Below are 27,510 nucleotides of genomic sequence, written 5' to 3'. Positions count from 1 at the left end.
AACAGTAACAGTATACAAAAATGTTCTTCTCCTTTTGTTCAAACAATTAAAGCAAATAAAACATATTATACTAGAGAATTCTGTATTAATGAAATTAATTGTATTATCAAAAAAGAAGTGAACTCCAAAAAATCACCAAGTGCATGGCGCAAAGTATTTGAATAATCAAACAATGTTAAAGATAAGCACAACGAAGGAAAAACTTGTTTAAAAAAAATAAAAAGATGAAATTCAGCTGAATGCAAACCCTCTCCTAGTTTAATCAATGACTTGTAAAACCAAATAGATTTTGTTTGATTACACATCAGAAAATTAGATTTTCACCTTCTAACAACAACTGTATTGTTTACTGCTTAAAAACAAATGCAAGCTTGGAAGAACGAACAAAATTTAAAAAAAACTAAATGAAAATGAGAACAATATCTGAATGAGATTCCTTAAATTCTTTTGTTTAATCACTGGAAATTTTATGTTTTTTTGCTACTAAACAATATTTGAAGACCGGATACAAATTAAGAGCACACAATATCTACATTAAAAAAATATTGGTAAATGCGTCGAATATCATGATTCGATTAAATTCAACATTATCACATATCTAATTTTCATGCACCCTTATGTCTTCCGTAAAAAAATGTTTGTTTTAGCAAAATATAACTGTATCACATGTTAAGCAATAAATGCAACAGCAAGTATGGAAGACTACACTACTAAAAAATTGACATTTTAACGTGAAGAGTTTACTTTCATGTTTAAAAATATCCAAATGAAATCCAACTGTTTAAAACTAATTTTAATCAAGTACTAGTAAAAGTAAGTATTTGACAAAAAAACTTTTGTTAAAAAAAAGAACAACAATTAGATGTGTAAATCTGTCCATCAGTGTATTGTTGAATTAGGCAAAAATCCAAAATGTGCCATCAAAGCCATGTTTATGGCCTTGTGAACAGATAGTATAGGTAATTGTGTCTCCACAGCTAGACTAGGACTTGCTTTGATTAGTTTTCTTTTAGATGACCGGATAAATTTCCTACAAGCAGCACAATCAGGACTTGTCCTAATACAATTCTCCTTGCATTTGGGATCTAACGCCTTAAATTGGTTTTGTAAATCTACAGAGAACTTGTTAGTTGTAATTTCTATAGAGTCTTCTACTGCTGCCGGTCCGGAAACAGCTTCTGGTTCGACAGCAGCTTGCGGTTCGACTGGAGCTTCCGGTTCGACAGCAACTTCCGGTTCGACAGCAGCTTCCGGTTCGACAGCAGCTTCCAGTTCGGCAATAACTTCCTGTCCACCAACGGCATCTGATCCAGCAGCTGTTTCAGAACCAGCAACGATTTCAGGGCCAGTAGGGTCTTCAGGATTCCAGTGTCCAGGTTCCAGGGATTCGAGGATTCCAAGCTGGTCCTGATCCTGATCAGGCAATGGAAGATTATCATATTCCTGGATGTTCTCCATCTCCTGGATCAATAACAGATCAACTTTTAGCTCAGGCTCAAACTTCACCTCCGTTTTAACATCATTGTGTTCCTCTTCATCTTCATCAATAACTGTCAAAGCATGCACTGTGCGCCTAAAAATAAAGTATTGAATATCTGTGAATGTACTCAATTCTAAATACTAATATAAAAATAAAGAAATTATAAAAAATGTTTTACCGAAGGCGTTTCACTTCTTTCCTTAATTTCTTATTTTCCTCTTCCAAGTCTTCATCAAGCTTTCTCTTCATTACTCCTTCCCTCGTTTCCTTAGATCCTTCTTCTTGTTCTGTTCCCCTAGTTTCCTTTGCTTCTATAGTTTCCCCTCCGTCTCCTAATTGTCTGGCAGAAGCTTCTGAAACTGTCTCAGAACAATGAGGTGTTTGAACTTCCTTAGCCTGAGTCTCGGGTTTGGCCAGCTTTACTGACTCAAGATTCGCTAATCTGGTATTCACGGACTCTATTTTCTCTTCAAGCTTCTTGATTAAAATATCTTTTTCTGAAATTCGTTTCTCCGCGTCCTGTAGTGCTGAATCATTCCGACTCAGTTGTTCTTTTAATCTGCTACTACGTACAATTTCCTTTTTAACAGTCTGATCTTTAGTTTCAATATTCAGCTTTAGCTGGGCAACCTCAATGGAAAGAACTTTTTTCTCATGTTCAAACTGACGCTCGATTTCATCAATCTGCTCTTTTATATTTTCTCTGGATTTCTTCTCTTTCTTTAACCTTGATTCTGCAGCATCTAACCTTGACTGCAGAAGAGATTTCTCAGTCTCTAACCTCTGATGGTCTTTCTCTAAACGGTCTTTGTCAGCAGAAGCTTTCTCAATATGCTTGTTCTTATCGTTTAATTCATCTTGAAGTTTAATTGTATTTTGTCTGAGTTGAGTACAGTTTTCTTCTGATTGGTGTAGACGGTCTCGATTAGCTGACATTTCAGCAAGTTGCTTATTCTTCTCGTTTATTTCCTCCTGCAGTGTGGTTGTGTTTTGACGGAGTTGAGTGCACATCTCCTCTAGACGATGAAGAAGGTCTCGATCTGCAGACACTTCCTTAATGCGCTGCTTGTTATTCTCATTCAATTCTTCTTGAAGTTTTGTTGCACTTTGACGGAGTTTAGAACAGGTATTTTCCTCAGTATTCAACTTCTGCTGTAGCTCTTTTATTCTGGTGGCTAACTTGTCATTTTCAAACTCCATTACACCAGTTTTAGTTGCCAACTCTTCATTCTCTTCATCTAGCTCCTTAGCTCTATTATTTACTTCCTCAATTTCTAAGTCTTGATTCTTAATTTTTTCTTTGAGTTTCATTACTTCATTTTCCAGATTCGATGCCTTCAGTCTTGCTAGTTCTTTACTCTCTTCCTCTAGCGCCATACTTCTCTTATTCATTTCGACCATTTTGAATTCTTGAATCTGAATTTTTGCTCTGAGTTGTGCCACCTCAGTTTCAAGTTCGGATATATTTTTTCTTGCTTGCTCTTCATTACCTTTATTCTGGTCCTTAGCTCTCCTTATTTCCTCAATTTCAGATTCCTGAATCTTGATTTTAGCTCTAAGCTCCACTACCAGATTTTTCTCTTTTCTCAGTTCCTCTAGCTCTTCAGTTCTTTTATTCGTTTCATGAATTAAGGATTCTTGATTCCTGATGTTTTCCTTGAGTTGCACTATCTCAGCTTCAAGCTCAGATATCTTTCTTCTTGCTCCCTCTTCATTCCCTTCATCTAGCTCCTTATTTGTCATCTTATTTAATTCTTCTATTTTGGATTTGTTAATTATCCTCTTTAATTGTTCAACCTCAGTGTCAAGCTCCAAAATCATAGTTTCTTTATCTCTGATCTTAGCCTCAAGATCCGAATTAGCCGTCCTAATTTTCTCAATATTGTCTAACAGATTTGCGTTTTCTGATGTTATCTTATTCATGTCATTCAACAGATTTCTGTGTTTTGTAGAAAGTTTTAGATACATGGCTTGTTCATGTTTCAACTGATTACTAATATTTCCAACTGTAGCCTCACCGTCAATTCCAGACTTTTTTATCTGTTCTTGACTGTTCTCTTGGATCCTAAGTTTGGAATTTAGCTGTAGCATTTCTGCTTCTAATTCAACATTTTTTTTCTCAACCTTTTTATTGATTTCCTCTAGACTTCTTTGCCATATCTTTCTTTGACAAAGTTCGGCTTTTAGCTCATTATTCGTCAGCATTAGCTCATTCCATGAAATAGGAATCTCAACGATGTCATCATCTTTAGCTGCTGCATCTTCTCCTTCATTTTCTACCTTAGTCTTGGAGACTGTGCTTGGGCCAGCTTCAGTTTCCAGTAGAGATTGCTCGCCACTACGCACCTTGTGAAGTTGATGGGACAGAAGAATACTTTTATCTCCCAACTCCTCAATTTCAGCAAAAGGATCTTTAGCATTCTTTGCGAGTACTTCAAGTCTGGTCTCTAGGATTATTATTTTACTTTTCAGCTGATCTATCACAGCAGAATTCTCACAATCATTAATTAAATTGTTTGCAACATCTTCAAGTTGTTTATTTTTCTTGGTCAGATCTTCTACCTTTCCTGCAAGATCATTATTTGTCTGAATAAGCAGGTTCATTCTTTCCACTTCGGTGTCTTTCCTGAGCTCTGTTGATCCTGAATCTAACCTAGTTTTCAGATAATCATTGGTCTCAACCGTTTCTTCTCTATGTTCCAAAAGTCTGCTGATTTTTGTCTCATTTTCTGCCATATTTGCATTTAAAGTACTGTTTACGGATATCAACTGTTTGTTCTTATTCTCTAACGGGAGAATTTCTCCTTCCAATAGATGAATTTTTGCCTCATGCTGACTCAATGATGATTCCAATTGATCAATTTCCTTGGGGGTACTTCGTTTTGGATCAATTGAATTATTCTCCAAAGTATTTTTCAGTTTTTGGTTCTCTTCCTTTATTTTTTCTAATTCCTCGTAAACATTCCCGACTCTGAAAAAAAGTTGGGATTGAATAAAAAAATTAATTTCGCGAAACTTGAGAGGTTTGAGAAAGCAATCAAAATTTTTACTGTAAATAACTGGAAACAACTATTTTGTAAGAATCAAAAGGAGGTAACAGAGTGCTAAAGTATCATTTTCATTCTGTTATTGGGGGTTATGAAATCTTTTCTTTAGTTCTAACCTGTCGTACAGTTCAGTGTCATACTCTATAGATTCTAATCCTTCCATCTTCGCTTTTAATCCAGAATATCCCAACCTGTAGAAAAACTTAATATTTTCCTAGTGAAAACATTTTTTTTTCATTCTGCATCCCAACTCAATACCTTAAAACTTGTTTAAAACCCATTTTTTTTGTCCCGCAACTGACCACTTTAATGTCCTGGCTGGATTTTAGGTATAAATTTTACCATATGTATTATTTATGTTAAATTGCGATTATGAAGGAAAAGTGAGTTTAATATTTTCCACATATTGCTGAGGGTCTGAAAAAAGATCTCAACGAAATTGATAAGTTAAAATCCAGCGTAAATTTCATGATTTCCCGCGGAAACCAGGTAAAAAATAGTCTTAATTTTCCTGCTATCCAGGAAATCCGACTTTACATTAATAGAGAAAAAGAAATCCAGAAAAGTTTTTACCTTACTGTTTCATTCTTCTTTTCTAAATCTGCAACCTTAGTCTTCTCAACAGACAACTTCTTTAAAATAGAAAAAAAAACATAAAATACAGTCGGGATTTCAAATATTTAAAAAATATCCTGGTGCATACTTTTCAAAGATTTGAAAAGAAATTTACATTTTGGTAATAAATTTTAAAAGAAAACGTATCCTTGACTACAACACGACTGTTGACTTTTTTCATAGACATGCCTTTGAAAGGACGTTTCATAGAAAAAGGAAGTCATAGCAAAGACGTTTCGTAGAAAGAACTTTTCTTACATTTCATAAACAGGACATTTAATAGATAAGACGTTACATAGATAGGAAATTCAATAGAAAGGACATTTCACAGGAGGAGAAGATTTTTCATAAATCGGTAATTTAATTGAAGAATTTCCTTGAATAGATAAAGTTCTTAATAATCTTTTTGCCTGTATATGAAAAGTCTTATCCATGAAATCTCCAATATGTCCAGACTTAAAAAGTTGCATGCCAGATTAACAACGGTACAATAACTTGATTGAAGATGAAGATGCTCTTATATTTAAAATAGATGATTTAAATTATGATGGCTATATGAAAGTGACTTGAGGACTCATGCAGTCTAAAAAGAAGAAAGTTTTCGAATTCTACTTTTCCAGATAAAAGAACAACAATAACTTCCCCACTTTTGCTTAGATTAAGATTTTAAAGGTACTGCTGTGAATCAGACATTCGACTTTGGGTTTAAAATTATTTCTATAATCATCCTACCTCAGATGTTAGCTTGATCTTGTCTAAAAATATTTTAATCTGCTTCCTTTTCAGATCCTCCATCTCATTCTGGGTCTTCTTAAGGTCAATATTTTCAGATTCAAGGATTTTAACACGTTTCAGAACATCCTTTTCCTTTTCTTTAACACTAATGATCTTTCTCTTGACCTTAGTAAGTAATTGTGAAATTTGGCTTTGATCCTTCTCCATTTGAACTTCATATGCCTCGCAGTTCTTCTCGAGAGTTTGAATTTTCATTGAAAGCATATCAACAGTCTTCTTATGTTCAGCTGCTTCTGTTTCAGACTGTTCTTTGAACTTCTTAATCTCGTCGGATTGTTCTTCATTTGACCTTAATTGTTTCTCATACAACTCCTTCTGCTCTGTGTTATCTTTCTTCAGACTTTGAATCTGATCTTTCAATAAACTTGACTCGGTGGCTGATGTAGTCTTAACTTCCTCTAACAGTTTCTTATTTCCTATCAGCTCAACTAAAATATATTACAGATTAAAATAATAAAGTTTCTTATTTTCAGATTACCATGGGTTTAATGTAGGAAGGTAAAAAGCGTGGATAAGGGGGTAATGAGATCTGAGTTATTTTTGTAAGTACTAAGCATAAGCTTTCCCCCCTCTTCCCTGTACGTTGCCTACCCTTAGATAAAAATCAACGGAATTAAAAGGGATATTTTGCACACAGAAACCAACAAGATTTTCTTGCTTTGCTTTCTTCAACATATTTTTAACTTTATTTTTTTTTCTATTTAGTCATAGATATACAAGAATATAGATCGCTCATGTCGTCTTCACCATACCGGAGGGTTTCAGCTCAATTTGAAAAAGGCAATTTAGCTACTGACAAACAGTACATTGGATTTAAAGGTTTGCGGCAATTATCTTTGTACTCTGTACAAATTTATGGGGGTTTGTTTACAAATATTGCAGACAGACCAGTTTAAAGTTGATTTTCTAAGGATTAGAACGAAGATTAGTTGCTGCTTGCTACCGATATGTGAGTGATAATGATGACAATCAGACTCCCCTCTAACACAAAGAACACATTAAAGTTGGAAGACCTTTAAAACTATTAAATCTCTTGAGATGATGGCGATAATTTGGCGAATTCTATATGTGTCAACATGTGGACTGTTTATATACAAGCAGTGAAAATCACGGTATGATTTTATCAAAATTAACTAAGTTTTTACATTCTTTCTCAGGAGTCATGAAGGGGGGGGGGGTATTATTAAATTTAATGAGATGTTTCAATACGTCACTTACCATTTTCAATTCGTTTTAAACCCTATTTTTTTTGGAAATTTTAGTTTTATTTTTTTTTAACCATTAATTTTGTTTTATTTCAGGATCTCTCTTTAACTTGTCTAGAGTACAACAAAGAAATCGGTCGGCTTGAGCAAATTGTTACTTATTTTTTTTACAACTGAGACAAAGTTCCCAACCTGTGAATATCTAGCAAGAGATAAGAACTGAGAAGAAAAACCAGCCAAACTCCGCAAAAAAGTACTATTTTTTCATTTACACCTTTGTCTTGTCTGCTTCTGTGTTTGTGTGTTTTGACTTGAAATTTTCACTTTAAGAATCTCTTTTGGATATTTTAATTTTTAAAAGGGTCCTGAAAAAAGGCGACATTTATCACTTTTAAAAATGTACCAATTTAAACAAAACAACAAAAATTTTAGAACGCTTTTTAGTGACGACTTTCAGGGCAACAGTTAACCCTATAAAGGCTGGGGGGTCATGAATGTATAGCCAGAGGGGTGTCCCACGCCCCCCCCCCCTTAGAAAAAGGTCTTAAAGAATAGGTATAGGGTTAAATTGCATATTCATAGACCAACTTTTCAAGGCCAGCTCATTGAAAAAAAAATAAGACCGATAACTTTAATAGTTTGGGCGCTAGGGAAGGTTGAAAAAAGGCCAAAAAAACGGGTAAAAATTTAAAAATATTTTTGTTTTGTTTTAAACAGATATCAAATTGTGACACATGTTTCTAAATCCATTTTTCAAGGGCTTTTTAAAAATATAATTTTAGATCTGTAGCTTTAGTCACAAAAAGGTTATAGGCTATTTCAGATTTTTTTTATACACAGGCCGCATTTGTTACCGCCCTGTACCTTACCCTATGCATTAAAAAAAAATTGACAAAAAAATTCTATAAATTACTATTAATCAAACGTCACAAAATTTCACGGTGATAGTGACAAAAATCAGTAATAATACTCTACAGATTGACCCCGAGAAGTAAAACGTATTCAATGATCTTTATAAATGACGAGTTCATGATGTACAAGGGGTTGTAAAATTTTCAGCTTTACAGTCTGCATTAGCGATCTATATTCTTGTATATATATGTATTTAGTCTTACTTTGAGTACGACTGTGACCATCAGATAATTTCTTCAGTGCAGATTCATTCTTCTCCTTCTGTTTCTTCAGATCTTTATTTTCTGATGTTAATTGATGAATAATATCCTTGTACTTCGAGGCCATCCTCTCCAGGTTGGACAGCTCAACACTACCATTAACCTCGACATTGGAAGCAATCGACTCCTGCAAGACAAAATAACTTTAAAAAATTAAGTTAAGTGAGATTTTGATTATAACTCCAAACTCCCAGTGCTGTATTATTTGTACCTGTCCTTCTAGTTTAGCAACCTTGATTCTAACTCCTAGAGCTGTATTATTTGTACCTGTCCTGCTAGTTTAGCAAACTTGATTCTAACTCCTAGAGCTGCATTATTTGTACCTGTCCTTCTAGTTTAGCAAACTTGATTCTAACTCCTAGAGCTGTATTATTTGTACCTGTCCTTCTAGTTTAGCAAACTTGGTTCTAATTCCTAGAGCTGTATTATTTGTACCCGTCCTGCTAGTTCAGCAACCTTGATTCTAACTCCTAGAACTGCATTATTTGTACCTGTCCTGCTAGTTTAGCAACCTTGATTTTAACTCCTAGAACTGCATTATTTGTACCTGTCCTTCTAGTTTAGCAACCCTGATTCTAATTCCTAGAGCTGTATTATTTGTACCCGTCCTGCTAGTTCAGCAACCTTGATTTTAACTCCTAGAACTGCATTATTTGTACCTGTCCTTCTAGTTTAGCAATCTTGATTCTAACTCCTAGAGCTGTATTGTTTCTACCTGTCCTGCTAGTTTAGCAATCTTGATTCTAACTCCTAGAGCTGTATTGTTTCTACCTGTCCTTCTAGTTTAGCAACCTTGATATTAATAGTACCTGTTCTCCGAGTTTCGCAACCTTGAAAGTAACTCCTATAGTTGGAATTTTATCTTCTAGTGACTGATTAGCTTCCTTGCACAGCGGACAAACATGCTCATTCTCAGTCAAATACTTCTGGGCACATATGTTACAAGCTGCAACTGCACAGCAAGGGAGCAGTACAGCTGACGTCATAATTTCTCTACAGACTTTACACTGAACATCGTCGTCGTCTAGTGTACTCCTCTTCTCAGCAGAACTCTTTCCTTCGATCTGATAATAATAATATGATATAAATAAAGGTAAATCTAGTTGGTTTAAATCAAATTCAGTAAAATCTTGTAAAATCAAATGAAATGACTACTTAAGCTCAAACTCATTCTCTTCATGAAAAATTTGGAAAGTGCACTGAGATCTTACTTGACTAATTTCTTTGAGAGATTCAGTATCCTGCTCCTCTGTTTGTAGTACAGAACTCCTTACAGTATCCTGCTCCTCTGTTTGTAGTACAGAACTCCTTACAGTATCCTGCTCCTCTGTTTGTAGTACAGAACTCCTTGGAACAAAACAAATATTACGAATAAAATTGTACCACGCCTCAAAAATTGCCTTTGATAAGTTTTCCTTAAAATATGTTTTCCACTAAATTTGAATCGTTTTCCCCCATTTTCGCAAAACAGGAAGAGGGGGGATAATTTATACAGAACATATTTACCCCTGGGACTGTATTAAATGTAACAACAAAAATTCTTTTACCTTGATTTTCTTTTGAGGGATTTAACCCTGGAGCTTAGATCTATCTTGCTTGTAACGTTTTCAGTTTCAGAGGTCCCGTCTAGGGTATTGGAGGTCCAACACTGGGACTCGGAGGTCCTATCTATAGTTTCGGGGGTCCTATCTTTAGTTTCGCAGGTTCTATCTTTAGTTTCGGAGGCCTGGGTCCCGGAGGTTTTAAAGGATATTTCTTCGTCCTCCAAGAATTCTTCCTTCTGGGAAAAATTTGCGTTTTTAATTGTTTTTAGCATTATGGCCGAAAAGAAAACATCTTAAAAATTAAAGAAATTTGATTAATCTAAGAAAAAGAAATGAAATAAAAGAAATAAAAAAGATTAATATAGATTGAAATGTAATTAAGAAAAGAAATAAGTTAAAAATGATTCTTACCTTTGCATAATCCATTATTTCTTGTTCGACATCTGTAGCAGAATTGTCTATAAAAAATATTATTTTCAATTTCATATTAAAGGGAACATATATTTCCCGTTGATTTTTTCTTTGATGGGTAGTATAGCCAAATCCCAAATTTTAAAACATAGATGTTTCGTGAAAAGAGTAAAAGAAATCTTGCAACTTTGATCAAATTTGTATGTAGCAAGCAATATATTTTGTTAAAAATCGTTTTTTTCTTATTTCAAAAATACCCCTTCGTGCTTAAGTTTTAAATTGAAGAAAAAATGGATTTAAAGTGGAAAATACAATAATTTGTGAAAACCAAAAATATCCACCTTTCTACCCTGGGGGGGGGGGCAATCCCCCCCCCCTCTACCCTTGAAGGGGGGAGTGCAAAACAATTCCTCCGCTTTACCGGTGGGGGAAGAGATATTAAATACCTGTGTCTGTCACCTCTATTGGATTATTCTGTATGCTGACCAGAACTGCTGGAATAACAGGAGTACCAGGGGTCAAACAATTGATTGCTAAGTTAAGACCAAATAAAGAATTGTGTTGTTTGTCTTCGTTAAACAACTTGAATATTTAAGTTGAAGATAAAAAAAATGATTCAAGTAAATATTTTTTGCTTAGTACAGATTTTCAGAAAAGGAAAGTTTATTCCTTTCATTTTTAGATGTTTGATGGTTTGGTCAAATATAAGATTTACCTTGAATTTCAGTTCTAGGTATTAGTTTCGGTTCCGGTGCATCAAAATCCTTTAAAACAAAATACTTTTATAAAGGCGTTTAAGTTAAATAAAAACTTCCTTTATTCCCTCAGTTCCTTATATAACCATATATTTTTTCAAATAACATATTTTGTATTTTAATTAAACATAATAGACCCGCCAAAAAAGTGAAGTATTTAGAAAAAAATTAGTAACATTTTTTATTTCTTACTTCATAAGAACTGTCACTATTTCTATTTCCGGGAACTTGAAGTTAATTTAAAGCTTTCTACAGAGCTGTGGAGGGTCGGATCGAAATAAAGATAATGCCGATTTACTTCTTAAATATTCACCTCCTTTATCATAAATTTAACCCTTTACCTGGGCCTCAGCAGTAGTTTCTGTGGTTGAACTCCTCCTTCTACTTCCGGTTCTTCCTCTTCTACTTCCGGAACAAGGCTCACTAACAGCTGACGAGGTGGAAGAAGAAGATAGTTTTCTTTTTCTACCAACAGATGGAGGTGTGGCGCCTACTCTAGGGGGAGTAATCACAATTTCTCTCCTTGATCCCCTCATTGTACCTTGTGCTGTGTCTGGAGTTGTTGAACCTCTTTTAGTTGTTCCAGGGGATCCTGTCCAATCTTTTTGACCTCGTCCCCTAGCAGTAGTTTCATAACCTCGTCCCCTGGTAGAAGTTCCCCTTTCAGGAGGTTTCGATCCACGCCCCTTTCCAGGGGTTCCAGATTCTGTAGAAATGACACTTCGCCCAATTCCAGAAGTTTCTGATTCTGTAGATCCGGAACTTCGCCCCCTTCCAGGAGTTCCTGATTCTATAGGTCCAGAACTACACCCCCTTTCAGGTTTTCGAAGTTCAGAAGATTCAGCCTTCAGTCCTCTTCCGGAAATTCTCCTGTCAGGAGTATCAGAACATTGTCCCCTTCCAGGAGTGTTTGTTACGGGGGATCCTAAACCTGGCCCTTTAATTCCCGGAGATCCTAAACCTGACCCTTTAATTCCCGGAGATCCTAAACCTGGCCCTTTAATTCCCGGAGATCGCCCCCTTCCAGGGTTAGAGCCTTTACCAACCGCGAGAACCCCTTGCCTCAATGCAGGGGAAAAAGACCTACCCCTTCTTCCAGGGGTTGTAGAGCCTCGACCTCGCCCAGGGGAACCTCGACCTTTTCCGGACATATTCCCACAGCCTCGTCAGAACAATCTTCTTTTAATAACTTGCATTAAATCTGAAATATTTCTTAATTTATCTTTACGATGTGGAACAAAAATATAAAATTTCTCAAAAACATGTCTACAAATGATATAATCGATAAGTAAAAATTAATATTTATGTAACTATATATGCAAAGATGTATAAATGTTTTTACAAACAATATAAAAATGCTTTTGTCGAAAATATACATCTAAATCTTAAAAAATGTAATCTAAAAAATTAACTTGTTTCACAGTTAAGTAAACTATAAATAGTTTTTATGCGAAATATATGCTCTGAATTTTTTTACATTTGTTTAAGAAAACATCGATCAGGTTGCGCAACGTGCAACTGTTGTAAAATACATTTGTTTATTATAAACATTAGTTTACTTAAATTACAACTTTTCAAAATAATTTTTTTTATGGAAATATTAGTTTACACAACATACAACTGTTATAAAATACATTAGATTATGGAAATATTAGTTTACTTAAATACAACTGTTAAAAAATATATTAGGTTATGGAAATATTAGTTTACACAACATTCAATTTTTTTAAAAATACATTTGCTTAGAAAAACATCAGTTTAGGAAATGTAAATGTTTTAAAATACATTTGTTTAAAAACACCCGTTTTTGCAAAGTACAACTGTTTTAAAATACATCTGTTAAAAAATATCAGTTTACGCGACGTAAAATTGTTTTAAAATACATTTGTTATAAAAAATATCAGCTCACGCAACGTACAACTGTTTTAAAATACATCTGTTAAAAAATATCAGTTTACGCGACGTAAAATTGTTTTCAAATACATTTGTTAATGAAAATATTAGTTTACGAAACGTAACTGTTTCAAAGACGTAAACTGTTTTAAAATACATCCAAGCTTCAGGAAAGATCAGTTTACTAAACCTACACTGTTTTAAATTACATTTGTTTGAGAAACCATCGGTTTACATAACGTACAACTGTTTTAAAATACTCTTGTCTATGGGAATATCAGCTTGCATAACGTACAACTGTTCACCGTTTTAAAAAAAACATGATACATATTTTACTGTTTTTGAATTACATTTGTTAACGAAAATATTAATATAACGTATTACTGTTTTAAAATACATTTGTTTAAGAAAACACCAGTTAGCGAAACGTACTGTTTTAAAATACATTTGTTTAAGAAAATATCAGTTTGCGAAACGTAAGGGTCTCAGTTCAGGTGCTAATTCCCATACCAGTTCAACGTACAACTGTTTCAAATAAATTTGTTTGAGGAAACACAGTTTACGTTGCAAAAAATAAAAAATTTAAAATTTTTTGTTATGAACCAATAGATATTCTACATTTTAATATTTGCAATTGCATAAAAATGATTTTAATGATCAAATATTAGTAAAGAAAGAATAATTAATATTTTGCTTTATTATTAAAGAAACCAATTGATTGAAGCCAATAATAAGATTATCTATGAATAGTCACCATTTTCTGCCAAAAGTTTTACGTTTTTCCTTTTAATAAAAGGAATTGCCAACATAGTCTAAAGGGACCATATTAATAAAGTGCCATAAACCATTCACAACGTTTCAGAAACAACATTCACAACGTTTCAGAAACAATTGCATAACATTAGTCATTTTTCGACTGAAATTCTTGATTGTCCGTGGTTTTCCAAATGTAACCGCGAAATCAAATCGAATCTTAGTTAAGACTTTTATAGACATTAGACACCCTAAATTTCAAATAATTGGAAAAATAATTAGAATAACCAAATCATGTCAATAATGAACCCGTTCATGTAGGTACATTTTATCTTTGTACAATACATACAACCAAAAAGTGATAACAATCATTAAAAATTCATTTTTTAAACAATTATATTAACATTTAAATTATTAAATTTCTTAACCATATTAACAAAGTAACAAATAAGAAAGAAATTGAAGAATAACCAAATATGTCTGGAGCTATAATCAACCAGGTTAAAAGACCTGAAAACCTTTGGAAAACATATATGTTTGCCGTTTTCTTTTTCTACCAACCGTTGGTTTCGATGGTTCAGGTGTGATATAAGAGAAATCAAGCTGTCAGCATTGGAACCTTGTCCAGAGTTTAATGTTTCGGGATTCTCAGCCCGGTTGGAAAATCATTATTTCCAGGAGTCCTATTTTCAGATGATTCAACCCCTAGCCACCTTCTTCCCCTCAAGGGAAATCGTGGCCCTGGAGGCCCCCTTAAGGGAACTCCTCTAGGATTCCAAGACATCACATATCCTTAGCTTCTCTCAGATCTTCTTCCAACCCCAATACTCTGAAAAAATTTTTTTTTTTTTTAAATCGGGCATTGTCATCTTTGCATTGAGAGTCACTTGAATTTACACTTACAGAGCCTTTCAATACCCTTTTATATCTAAATTCTGAGTTTAAATAATGATTTGAAATTTGTGATTTGATAGGACAACTTTTAATTTGAAAAAAACTACTACCAACTTTGCAAACAGATAAAAAGTTTATTTTATTTTTGTAAAATTATCATTTTCACTTTTTTTGGAAGTTTTGCCAAATAAGTATTAAAAGTTCAAATTCCGATTAACTTGAAGAGAATATTGAACCCTGAAAATGTGTCTGAAATTCCCCCTTGGTTTCTTTGCATGCTCTAGTGTTCCGCCTTGAAGCAGTCAACAAACAAGTTATTATTCCTATTTAGGGGGAACAACTTAACAACTTTTTCTGATTAAGAATTTATGAAGTATCCATCATTCGTTGTTTTAAAATGTTTTAAAATGTTTAAAATGTTTTAAAATGTTTTAAAATGTCTTGCTCATTTCTGATAAAAAAATTGGGATAAAATGTCCTAATTAAACGCTTTGCATGTTAGAAAAACGACAATATCTTGCACATTATTGATCAGATAAAGATTGGATTGTCGTGAACCCCTTTCTAAATGAAATGTCACCAGACATCACATTTTTAATTATTTTCTTACATAATTCCCTAATCAATTATTAATTGTGTAATCATTTAACAATAATAAAATTAATGTTTTTTTGAAAATATAACATTAGTACTTGTAGAAAAGTTTAATACAGAAAATAAGAAATTGATCTGTGATGTTTTGCTTTATTGAGTCTAACTTCAGATAGTAAGAAATAAGGCTTTGCAATTTCTGTTTCGTGTAATTCACTACAGGAAATTTCCTTTGTGCATATTCAAACCAAATTCATTTTAAATAATGATTTCAAGAGATAGTGTATTTTGGCAGGAAATTGAACAATTTTTATTTTATATTTACACTCAGTACAAGTGTAACAAAAATTAGGTGCTTTAACATTGCGAAATCAGACAGCTATGTCGAAAAAACCTAAAGGACCAAGTGTTGAAGACACATTAAGCAAATTCGAGGAAAAATTTAGGTAGGTTGAACCTAAGAAAGAGTAACCCCCATTTTCTAATATATATATATGCTACTTTTTGTTTGTGATGTTTGATCAGAGATCAAACAATTTGAATGTGTAGAAGTTTAAAACTGTAAAATAAAATCTTCACTGCAGTTGTAGACTAGTAGATATGTTTTGTTCAAAGGCTAAGTAGTTTTATTTAACGTAGTTTAAGTATTTAATCCAAGAAACTGTGTTCGTATGCTGTATAATAGTACAGGGGTGTATATTTCCTTTAAAACTAATTACCCTCCTTCTTGGGAAATTCAATTTTTCAGCAGAAATTGTTTCGACGGATGAGGAAAAAAATTCCTTATAATAAATTTTTTTTCCTCCCCCCCACCCTTCATCACCTGGAATGTATTCCTTAAAATTATACAGGCCCCTGTAATAATATTAAAGGATTCAGGGACCAACTCAACAAAATAAGTGAATACTAATCTATTGAATTTTTAACTTCATTTATAAAACTCCAGATTCAAATTCTTCCTTTTTTTACATTTCCCTCCTTAAATAGAAAAACTGTAAAATTAAATATGGTAAAATATTGTGGATATGAATTTTGAGTAACTGAACTTATAAGAACCCCTACAAAGGTTCTTTCCAAAAATATAGTTTAATACAAATTAAGGATTTACCAAGAAGAACAGGAGAAACTGTGGACAGACTTGAAGGAAAACCAGAGTAATGCCCTCAGGTAAATGACAACTAAGTTAGGGAAAAGTTTAAGCATAACCTTGAACTTTTTACCCCTGATTAACTAAGTTTTCTGGATAAATATACTGCACTACCAATGTCTGTTTAGGAATGCAATGTAAGAATAATTCAACAAATTTAGAATAAATGCTGTAAAAGATATCTACAGAACTATTTTCTCAGAACCATTTTTACATTTTAGAGAAAGTTCACTTCAAGCAGATCTTTAAATATGTCTGCAAGTTTAATTAAGTAAAAGCTGAAAGGGAACCCACTACAAAATCCACGCTAGTGCACTGATACTTCTGAGAGTGCTTAGCATCCGGATCTGAATCCCTTGAATCCACAACATATTCCATTTCTCAATCCACAGATCCGGATCCAGATATCAACCAAAAGCTGTAAAAATATTTTATTTTCTTAAAACACAAACCTTAACCCTTCTAAAAAGAAAGGTTATTATATTAAAGAAGAAAAATTGATATAAATTTCTTATTTTGAGAAAATAAATCAGTAAATCTTAAAAGAAATTTTCATGACCCGACCCTAAACCTATTTTTTTAGGCGCATCCAGGATCAAGATCCGCATTAAAATAAAATGCATCCTATAATTATATTTGTTTTAAGAGAATTGCAAGCAGAAACAGAAAAAAGACTACAAGAACTGAAGGATGCACAGAATACCCAGGTTGAAGAGAGTAAAGAGAGTCAGGCCAAGACACAAGAGGAATGGGAAATTAAATGGCAAGACATGCAGACACAGGTGGAAATAACTTTGTACGCTGACAATAATCTTTTTGCAGTATAAACAGAATTAGAAATCAATAACAATTTATTTCGCTACTGTATATGGTCTGAGAACCTGAACCAAAATGAGAAAAATGTTTAAATTTCAAAACGGTTTAAGCCAAACGCTATATATTAATGCTGTGTAATTGTGAGGTGCAAGAGCAAATGGGAACTTTCCAAGAAAACAAGAATAAAGTAGAAGAACTACAGACTTCTGTACAATCCTTAGAAAGTGCTGCAGAAGATTCCAGGTTTGAATCATGAGAGATTAATAATAATAATAATAATAATAATGATAATTTGATACATAGTCTGATTTATAAACAAATATTCAACATAAGGTTCTGGAATCTAGGATGTTTAGTATTCAAGGTAAATCTATTATTTGATATAAATCAGGAAGATGTTGGATGAAGGATTAGAGGCTCTTCAGGAGAAGATACAAGGTATCAAAGTGGAAGAATGTTCTGCTCTAACAGATCAGATTAAAGAACTACAGGAGAAACTGGACCAAACTCAATCCTTACTGGAGGAAAAACTAGAGGCCCAAATCCAGGGAAGGTTTTAAAATACAAATTTTGCTTCTTTCATAGCTTGCGACTTTTTAAATCACAATAAAAAGCAGATAAATCTTTAAATGTCCTTTATTATGTGATAGAAGCATTTTTTAAACCATAAATTGTCATCTTGAGGTTTTAAAATCCAGTTTTGTTGTTAAAATACTCTTCATCAGGACACATCAGAAAAATTTAGTCAAGTTACCCGACAGCAAGAAGAATCTGATCATAGAACAGATCAATACTTTTCAGAATTCAAGGTAAAATAAGAAAATTTGTAAAAACATATTTTGAACAAAATAATTTATCAGGATGAGTTGGAAAGTCTGAACAGTAAGATTGACGAAGTTTTGGATAATGTTGGGATGACAATTCAAGATAAACTCAAGGAAACTAACTCAGGTTATTTCAAAATCCAAATCTACTTTGACTGCTAAGTCTCAACAATTCAATCCTGATACAAGTATATTCCATATAAATTAAATATGATGATTGCCCGGGCATTGATCGGCAAAAGCCGACGATTTAAATGTCCAACCTTAATTCAAAACCTGAAAAAAAAGTTCTTAGGTTAATCTTGGTAAATGTTATTACCATCTAATGAAAGGTTTTTTGGTCTTGAATTAAAAAAGAAAATATTATTATTACGGCTGGGTAAGGTCTCCACATAAACATCTTTCACCATCTAGCAATGGAGAGAGATACCTAGGTCTACTGATAATATGCTTTTCTTATAAATAAACTAATCCATGAATGAAAAAATTCAAAATGGTGAGCTTTATGGAAAACGGTGTTAATTTTCATGTTTCCTAACCTTTTAACCTTTTTTATCCATATTTAGCATTCCAACAGACAATGACAGCTGAAGCCCAAAATGCACAATCCTACAGAGCGGAACTAGATTTTGACATTAACGGAATAAAAGAAAAGGTTGAAATATTGGATCAAGGTAAAAAGAGTTTTATTTGAAAATTATCTACATTTGTTATTGTGCACTGAATTTGTGCAACTAGAATTTACTCCAGGAATCAATGAACTGCAGGAAAAACTTTACGAGTTTGAACAAAATAAAAAGAACAACCTCATCTTTTATGGAATAACAAACGATTCCAGGTCAGATAAACATGAAGAGATATTTTAGTTTTTAAAATCAACAAGAAGTGGTTTCAAAATAAATAGAAATTGAGAATTGTTTTTGAACAACAAATTTACACATTCACAATATGCAGTGTTAATTTTCTTATTACCCTACAGAAGTAATCAAATAATATATCTTTCTCAGGGAAACTCCTGAGATATTACTGACCAAAATTCAAAATACTTTACGAATAACCCTGGGTATACGAAGAGATATCCCAGTAACCAAGGTGTCCAGAATGTATACAGGTGGGCTTAATATATAATTTACAGGGCTATTTACATCATTTACAGTAAAAAAGCTTTAGTGAGTTGTAGTATCACTTCTTGAGTAGTAATAATCATTTTTGGCTCAATTCTAAGCCATTACACATAAATAATTTCAGATTTTGATATTTAGTAACTTTCTGTAATGTCTTTCTCACTCTCAAAATTTAAGCTAATACGATGCAAAATTCCTTAGGACCAGAAGTTTCTGGTTCCAGGCCAGTCTTAGTAACTTTTGAACAGTTCAAGGTAGGTCATATATTAATTTGACACTACATTTTTTATCTATCTTAAAAACTATTATATTTTCTGATAATTATTATTCCCAAATTAGCATTGAATTTCTTTCCAGGGCTTTCCCCTTTATACATTCAGGGATAAAACCTCTTGATTGCAAACATGAAAGAATTGAAAGATCTTTGTGGAGGGATGAGAGGGGAGAGGGAATGATTTTAAGAGAAATGATGTACCCCTGTCTTAGGACCGTGAGGAGGTGTTCAGGAAAGGAAACATGTTGAAAGGATCTAGTATTCATTTAGGGTAATATAAAAATTAATATTTAATTAATAAAGTTTATGAATATTTATAATTATAAGTAACAACCAAAATAGTTAACTCTCACTGAAATCCCATTTTACAGCAAAATTATGAAGTAAAAAACTAATTTTTGTAAAAAGCTGAAGTATAATTCAAAATGTTTACACATAATAACTTTTTTACTAATGCCAAACACATCTCTATTTAGACCCAGGCAGTTATTTGCAACCCCTTTCTAAAGTGCTTTTGTTTATTAAAGTACAACCTCTAACTTTTGTTCATATTTAAAATGGTAAGGACTTTTAAAAAATGTATATTTCTTATAGGAAACTGAACTATGAAATTTATGTGCTTTAAACTATCTATTCTACTTCCCTTATAGATATTCAATCACCCCCCCCCCCTCTCCCCCCATAAATACAGGTGTGATATGTGTATGGTTTTGAGACAAGACATGTATCTTCGATATAGAACCAACACAGACAATAATGTCAATGAGTAAACAGATTCATATCTAAAGACCTGTTGAAATATTTAAACTTAGAACTATATATTTATCAGACTATGACTATCAGGAATTCTTAACATCTGGTCAGGAATAAAACTTTATAAATAACTAGCTAAAGTGCCCGGCGTTGTCCGTGGAAAAAAATATTTAATTTTGGAGAAAAAACTTTTAAGTTTAAGAACAATTTCGAATTTTGAAAAAAAAATTCTGTTAAAATGTTACGCACAGGGTAGCCGTAACCATGGGTTAACTAAAAAATATGTCAGTCAATTTGGTCCAGCTGTTTAGCCAGCTATAGCTGACATTTATATATTTACAAAAAGCTATATCATATAGATCGGTCAAAACTGGGGGTGGGGGGTCGGTACGCTCCCTCCCCTCCTAGAGTTAAGGTGTGAAGGTGCAATACATTTTCGTTGATCATTATTCAATGTTCACAGTCCAATTTTTCCAGGCCAGCTCAGAATAAGAAAACTGATTTAAATAAACGTCAATGAATAGGGTGCTAGAAAAATGTGCGAAAAAAAAAGAAGTTTTCAACACATATTATCATGATTTTGTAGCTAGTTTTCAAGGGCTTTTCAACAAAATTTAAGATCTTTAGCTCAAGTAAATTTTTTGAAACATCGACCTTCCTTCAATCAACCTTTATCCTATGCATAAAGAACAAAATAATTATTTATTACAAGAAATCCTTTAAATACTTAACAATGCTAGAGCAAAAAAATGTAGGGTCAACGGTCTTACAATTGTTAAAAAATTCTCGGCACTGGTCAAAAATACTTTAAGGGAGGACTTGAGTAAAAGGACGAGAGAAAGCAGGACAGAGCTTCGGAAATATATGAGAAAGGTACCCCCCCCCCTCTCCTATAATAATATAATTTCTACAATACTGCATTTGAAAATATAAAATTCAGGCCAAATTATTGCAACTGATTATTGCTTTTTATTAAGACCAGCACTAAACTTTATATTCTGATGCACGAAACCATATTTACAAATCAAATAAATGACCTGAAAATTATTCATTGGCTAATTGGTTAAGTTAAAAAAATTAAGCTTATGAAATTCTTTAAACCCCCCAAAGTCTTTCTGCTTAAAAAACATTTTTCAGCTACTTATCAACACTGAACATGAAATACTGTTTTAAAAGAAAGAATCATAAATAAATACTTTCTGCCAAAATAACCAAAATGGTTTTTCCCAGAAAACAAAGCGTTTTAATTTTACGAGTTTCCTAAAATCTCCAGATTACTTAAATTTTTTGTCAAAAACTAGATGTATTTTTACATTGTAGAAAGTATGAACATTCGCATTCTATGTCTTTTAAAATAAGTGAACATTCTTTTGAGGTGAAACGAGGTGACCCCTCTGCTGCCTGCTTTATTCAGCATGATAAGCTGTATGTAAACAATAGAATCTTTGTCTGGAATGATCTACAAGGAAAAGTAAGTCAAAGAAACTGAGTTTTTGCCACAAATATATTTGCTTATCTTTGCAACCTTATATTTCAATCTTAAAACTCGTTGATCTAACAGAATTAATAGTTTAAAATTAAATTTAAAAAGGTTTATTACAGAAGGATGCATAGATATAGAATTAGAAAATCTAAATTTGTGGAAAAAAAATCCTTTATTATAATCCCCCAACCTCAAAAATGTCTCCAATAGTTTTTACAAATGAGTCCTCCTCGTAAATGGTAAAACCCCGGGCTTATATTCAGGCTAAACTTTAACAAGCATTAGGACGTACTTTTTGATTGAATATCTGACACAATTTCTTACTTTTTAGAATCTTAGATGACAATATAAAGGAATTGAGTCTTTGCCACAAACTCCCATTTTCTAATCCCAATAAATCTGCCATTTGTAGGCTATGAATTCTGTTAATTCAAATAATCTGAGTATGTTACAAAGATAAAAGGATTAGACAAATTAAGTCTGTGGCAAAGACACAATTCTTTTCTATGTTTACATTTACAATTTTGATATTACTTTCTGTTTTTAATAGTTTGTAAAATATTAAATAACAATTTTTTAACATTTTTTCTGATAATACATTATTACAAGAATATGCTCCTTGTAAAAGGTTTAACTTTTTGGTTCAACTTAAGGACTCCATAGTAGAATATCTTGCTTATTCTCTGTATATTTAACAGAAATGTTAATTTTAAGAATATTTATGAATTAGATGCCCCCCCCCTCCATAAAATAAATTTAACAAGCAATAACTGTGATTAAGGTTGTACAGCAGTCTCAGCTAGAAGATCCTCTAGCAATGAGTATAGCATCAATGATTATGAGTAGACCTGGCTCTGTTATGGATGACAGGTTCTAATTATTCAACTTAACGGTTCCTCGACCCTCTTAAAGTTTTGACCATTGCAAAACAATGTTAAACATTAAAAGCAATGCCCGAATGTTAAATTATCAAAACATAAAACCAAAATAATTTGCATATAGATCCATAATTTGTCAACAAATTCAGAATAAAATTATTCATATAACCAAGGCATAAATATATATGACCTTTTTTTAGAATATATGAATAATAAATATAATTTAATACTTTAACAAATATGAATTATCATAATTTAAATAATTAATAAACGTCCTTCTCTTTTTTTCAAAAGGACAATACTTAATTTAGTTTCAGAATTCAATAAAATAAAATAACCCTGTGAAATACAGTGAGAATAATCTAAGATAAGAATTTTAGGTTTTTTAAAATCTATTTTTTGTTAAACTAAACTTTATCCTTGTACAATTTCAAGTACAATAACCCATTAACTATTGTGAAAGTACAGAAGTCTTGAGTTAATTTTACTTCTTTATGTACGTCTAGAAACTTTTGATCTAATTTAACTTAACCAAGTCTGGGGGCAGTAAAACTTTTGTATTTTCAACCTCAGGGAATTAAACAAAAAGTTAATTAGAAAAATATCAACAATGACAAGAGGAAATTAAGTATTTTTTATAACAAAGGGTTTGTAGACCAAATTTTAAATGACCCTCCATTTATCAAGAGATATTTCCAACTAACAACGGTACCATTTAACACTTAATCTTTAAAACAATGAAAAGTTTTAAATTCTGACAAAATTCTGAGGATCGCAATTAAAAATATTTGAAGATAGAAAGAAGGATAACTCTATTAGTCAAAGGTTTAAAGGTTACCGTTGTGAATTAGACTCTAAAATAGAAAGGTCTACAGAAATTATGTCTACACCTCTCAAAGAAGTTTGTTTGGGGGTTCCCCATAGGATCCCCTTTCAGATGTTAAGTTCTCATACTTCTTCTTATCGCTGTGCTCCCATAAATATGCTTTAAAGTATTTATGTTTTATGTGTGGCCTAAACTTAGAGGGTGTGCTTACAAGGGTTGTTTTAAAATGACCAAAAGAGAAAAGAAAAATAAAATCTATACATAATCTATATAAAGTTGTAATATCTGTTGGTCAGTTTGTTTGTTTGTCCGATTATAAGTCAGAAACCTCTGGACCGATTTGCCTCAACGTTTGATTGGTTTAAAAACTTGTACGAGTTTAATTTATAAGAAAAAGTTCAATTTCCTCGCAAAGCTGGGTTCCCAAGTTAGCAAATATAAAAGAATGCACCCTGTATAGTGTATATATATTTATTAATCTAGACCTGGGTCAGCTCTATCTATCATCTCTCCAACTAAAACTCCTGTTAGATCCCGAGGAAATCTAAACAAATCTATTTCCTTGAACGGACTCAACACAATGAACGGTGGAAACCATATCAACGGTAAACCCTACTCATCATTTTCTTCTCAATATATTTAGCCAACTCCAAACCATTTAACTGAAAATTTTCCTCTTCTAAGGAATTCCTACAAAAATTCATTTGGGCGGAGGAAGGAGGGGGGTTGGAAAATCATAAAGCCAGAATTGTAAATAAATATTTAATTTTAACGATAACAACGATTCAGGAGACTATCATGGGGACAGGATAAGAGAGCTGGAAGAAATGCTTCACAATCAACAAGAAGAATTTCAGGATAAAATGAAGGTGAAAACAATAATTTATAATTTTTTGGAGTATACTTTCATTTCATCCGCACATTATCTTCCTTGACATTCATCCTTTACTCCTAACATTACTTTCCTTGACATTCATCCTTTACTCCTCACATTATCTTCCTTGACATTCATCCTTTACTCCTCACATTACCTTCCTTGACATTCATCCTTTACTCCTCACATTACCTTCCTTGACATTCATCCTTTACTCCTCACATTACCTTCCTTGACATTCATCCTTTACTCCTCACATTACCTTCCTTGACATTCATCCTTTACTCCTCACATTACCTTCCTTGACATTCATCCTTTACTCCTCACATTACCTTCCTTGACATTCATCCTTTACTCCTCACATTACCTTCATCAGCAATTATCCTTCTTCCTCAAATATCCTTCCTCGGCAATTATCCTTCTTCCTCAAATATCCTTCCTCGGCAATTATCCTTCTTCCTCAAATATCCTTCCTCGGCAATTATCCTTCTTCCTCAAATATCCTTCCTCGGCAATTATCCTTCTTCCTCAAATATCCTTCCTCGGCAATTATCCTTCTTCCTCAAATAACCTTCTTCGGCAATTATCCTTCTTTCTCAAATAACCTTCCTCGACAATTATCCTTCTTCCTCAACTTACCTTCCTCGGCAATTATCCTCTCATTCTCACATTATCTTCCTTGGAGACTTATAATATCTTCCTCGCATTATCTATCTTCCTTGAAGACTTATACTATCTTCCTCACGTTATCTATCTTCCCTGGAGACTTATACTTTCTTCCTCACATTAAATCTTGACAATATTCTTTCTTCCTCATATGACTTTCCTTGACAATTAGTCTTTTTTCCTCACATTGCCTTTCTTCTTCACATTACCGTCCTTGAAAATATCCCCTAATCCTCGCATTACCTTCCTTGGTAATTATCCTCTCTCCCTTCATAATACATTCCTTGGTAATTATCCTTTCTCCCTTTACAATACATTCCTTGACAATTATCCTTTCTTCCTTCACAATACATTCCTTGACAATTATCCTCTCAACCTCAAATAGTCTGTTCCTATCATTATCTTACTTTAACGATGATTATTCTTCTTTCCTCAAACTATACTTTGATTACTAAACTTTCTTCAGGATTTTGAAACAATAATAAGAAAACAAGATGCTATCATAACAAAGCTTCAAGGAGAGGTAATCAACTTTTCTCATTAAGCTCATTTACACAATAAACAGTGCAGTAAACATTATTTTTGTTTAAAGGGACTGCAAGCGTAATTTCAAGTGACTCTTCATAAAAAGATGGCAAACCGTCATTGTCCTAACTCGACAAGTGTATAATTCTGATAATTTCTTGGTTTCTCCATTGCTTCTTGTAAGCAAGAAATGCGCATGTCACTTTCGCAGAGAACTTTCGCAATTGAAAAAAACATGAGATGGAATTTAAAGAATTTGAGCCGTGGTTTAACCGAAACCCGGTTTAAATTAAGCGCCGGCTTAAATCTTGAAACATTTGATACAATTTTAAGTGGAACCTATTCATTCTTCTATATAAATAATATTTAAATTTAAACCCGCCGCTCAAATTCTTTCAATTCGGCCACTGGATATCTAATTCTTACTTAATCAGACAAAGCTTTCGAGTGTCAGACCTTCAATTGCAACAAAATTAATATCTTTAAAGTCAGGTTAGGTTAAGACGCTTTCTGGACCGAGCGCTGCGGCTAGAATATGGTGGGGGGCCGGGGGGGGGAGTCAAAAAATCGTATACTAGGAAATAACCGGAAGTTTAATAATCCGGAGAATTTTTTTTATCAGAAGCAAAAAATTGGTGCTTTTTTATCACGAAATTATCTAAATTTTGTTTTCGAAACTTGAAATATCACTGAAGATACTTTATCATATTGTTTTAAGAAAAGAGGTTTTTTACTTTAAATTGTCCTTTTTAAATCAGATTCTTACAAATATCTCTTTATGTTAAGGATGAGACGTGATTTCTTCTCAATATATCAAAGACAAGAGTAGAGGTTAATTCTCTTCTGTTTAATTATTCTCTATGATAATTATAATAATATCAAAATCAAATATATGATACTAGGCTTATAGTGCGCTTCGCGCCCATCTTTTGCTTCAATTGTGAACATTTTCTCGTGTATTTATTTATTGTATAACAACAACAAAAAGTTCGCAGATTTAATCTGGATTTTCAAAAGTTGATGAAAATCGACTTTTGATTTGAGGCTAATTTTAGAAATTTTGATCATCCATAAACCTTCCCTGGGTTCATGAGGGTTCATAAGAGGTCCCACACAAAATTTTGGTCCGATTTGTTTAACCGTTTTCAGGTTTATTTGATACAAACACCCAGACAAGGAAAGTATATATATATATAGATATGATGTTCGTAAATAGCATAATCTAAAACAATTTAGATTAAAAAATTAAATATTTGTTTGACATGAAATAAACAGATTCCGTTATTCTTATCTTCAATAACAAAGTAATAAAAATAATAAAAATATTGTTTCAAGTACAAACTAATAAAATTCAGAAAAGCATTTTTGAAATTTTGTTGCAAGGAATCATAATAAAAATGGCCTTATTTTCATCTTAATAATTCAATGATTTCAAAATTTGTATTCTTTAAATTTTATTTTCTAAAGAAATCTAAAGGGTAAAAAGGATTAATTTGGGAAAAAGTGAGTTATGTAACTAGTAACCTTGGATCCGCAAGATTTTGATTTCCAGGATCCGGATCCGCAAAAAATATGCGGATCCAAGGGGCAAAGTATCAACCAAAAATAACATTTTTTGCTCTCAAAACTGAACTGTTGAAAAAAAAAGTGATTATTTGGATCCGGATCCATTTTTTTCAGTGCATCAAAATTTAATGAATCCTAAGCTCTGGTTTTTAGATTCAAGAATTTGATGAAAAGTATTGCATTCCAACAGCTTTATACATACAATCAAATCAATGTTCTTTTCTCCCAAGATGCAAAACTGAAATCAAACGTTGAAAACGTTTCGGGTTTCGGGGTAATAAAGTTTACCATCACGTTAGAAATAGGGGTGTATATTTTTCAGAATTACCCCCTCCCCCGACCCTGGCAGGAAATGATATTTGATAATTTATGAATATGAACGAAAAGTTGAACATCCAAAGGCAACTTTTTGATACTTTTAGGCCAAAAATTCATTTATTTTCCTTTAAAAATCAATTGTTTTCCCAATTGAATAAACCCTAAAAACTAAATAATTTTCAAAAAGGGTGGGAGGGGGAGGACCGGAAGAAAATTGATTTTTCGAGAAAATGTACACCCCAGGTTTGAACTTACCTTTTTTAGAAAACAATGTACTTCAG

At 32.7% G+C, this 27,510-nt stretch overlaps 2 protein-coding genes across 7 annotated transcripts; one reads left to right on the top strand and one right to left on the bottom strand.

Annotated features, from left to right (window-relative positions):
- Window positions 1–3: 3 nt before the first annotated feature.
- LOC111695168 (putative leucine-rich repeat-containing protein DDB_G0290503) lies at window positions 4–27,504 on the bottom strand. Of its 6 annotated transcripts, none has more exons than XM_023464385.1 (14): window positions 27,485–27,504; window positions 11,366–12,225; window positions 10,985–11,033; window positions 10,716–10,802; window positions 10,270–10,316; window positions 9,862–10,094; window positions 9,526–9,622; window positions 9,124–9,378; window positions 8,258–8,441; window positions 5,875–6,365; window positions 5,101–5,159; window positions 4,644–4,718; window positions 1,659–4,451; window positions 4–1,573 (listed from the first exon to the last, which is right to left on the bottom strand). In XM_023464385.1, exons 2-14 carry the CDS (start codon window positions 12,173–12,175, stop codon window positions 880–882), a joined length of 5,874 nt encoding a protein of 1,957 aa, XP_023320153.1. In that variant the 5' UTR covers window positions 12,176–12,225; window positions 27,485–27,504; the 3' UTR covers window positions 4–879. The 6 variants fall into 6 exon arrangements, with proteins under 6 accessions (XP_023320153.1, XP_023320155.1, XP_023320152.1 ...); XM_023464387.1 differs by having other exon boundaries at window positions 9,526–9,583; XM_023464384.1 differs by having other exon boundaries at window positions 9,526–9,661; window positions 10,716–10,763.
- Window positions 14,522–26,703, top strand: LOC111695169 (coiled-coil domain-containing protein 171). Its single transcript, XM_023464389.1, has 19 exons — window positions 14,522–15,601; window positions 16,257–16,322; window positions 16,949–17,084; window positions 17,264–17,361; window positions 17,510–17,666; window positions 17,844–17,927; window positions 17,979–18,069; window positions 18,509–18,616; window positions 18,693–18,780; window positions 18,950–19,053; window positions 19,268–19,320; window positions 19,553–19,611; window positions 20,906–20,966; window positions 21,469–21,564; window positions 22,358–22,446; window positions 23,764–23,885; window positions 24,070–24,149; window positions 25,287–25,343; window positions 26,132–26,703. Exons 1-19 carry the CDS (start codon window positions 15,537–15,539, stop codon window positions 26,141–26,143), a joined length of 1,626 nt encoding a protein of 541 aa, XP_023320157.1. The 5' UTR covers window positions 14,522–15,536; the 3' UTR covers window positions 26,144–26,703.
- Window positions 27,505–27,510: the final 6 nt, after the last annotated feature.

Source organism: Eurytemora carolleeae, unplaced genomic scaffold, assembly GCF_000591075.1.
Source record: "Eurytemora carolleeae unplaced genomic scaffold, Eaff_2.0 scaffold196, whole genome shotgun sequence".
Taxonomy (NCBI): Eukaryota; Metazoa; Arthropoda; class Copepoda; order Calanoida; family Temoridae; genus Eurytemora; species Eurytemora carolleeae.
The sequence above is the reverse complement of the archived record's forward strand: the minus strand, read 5'-3'. Positions and strand labels throughout refer to the sequence as shown.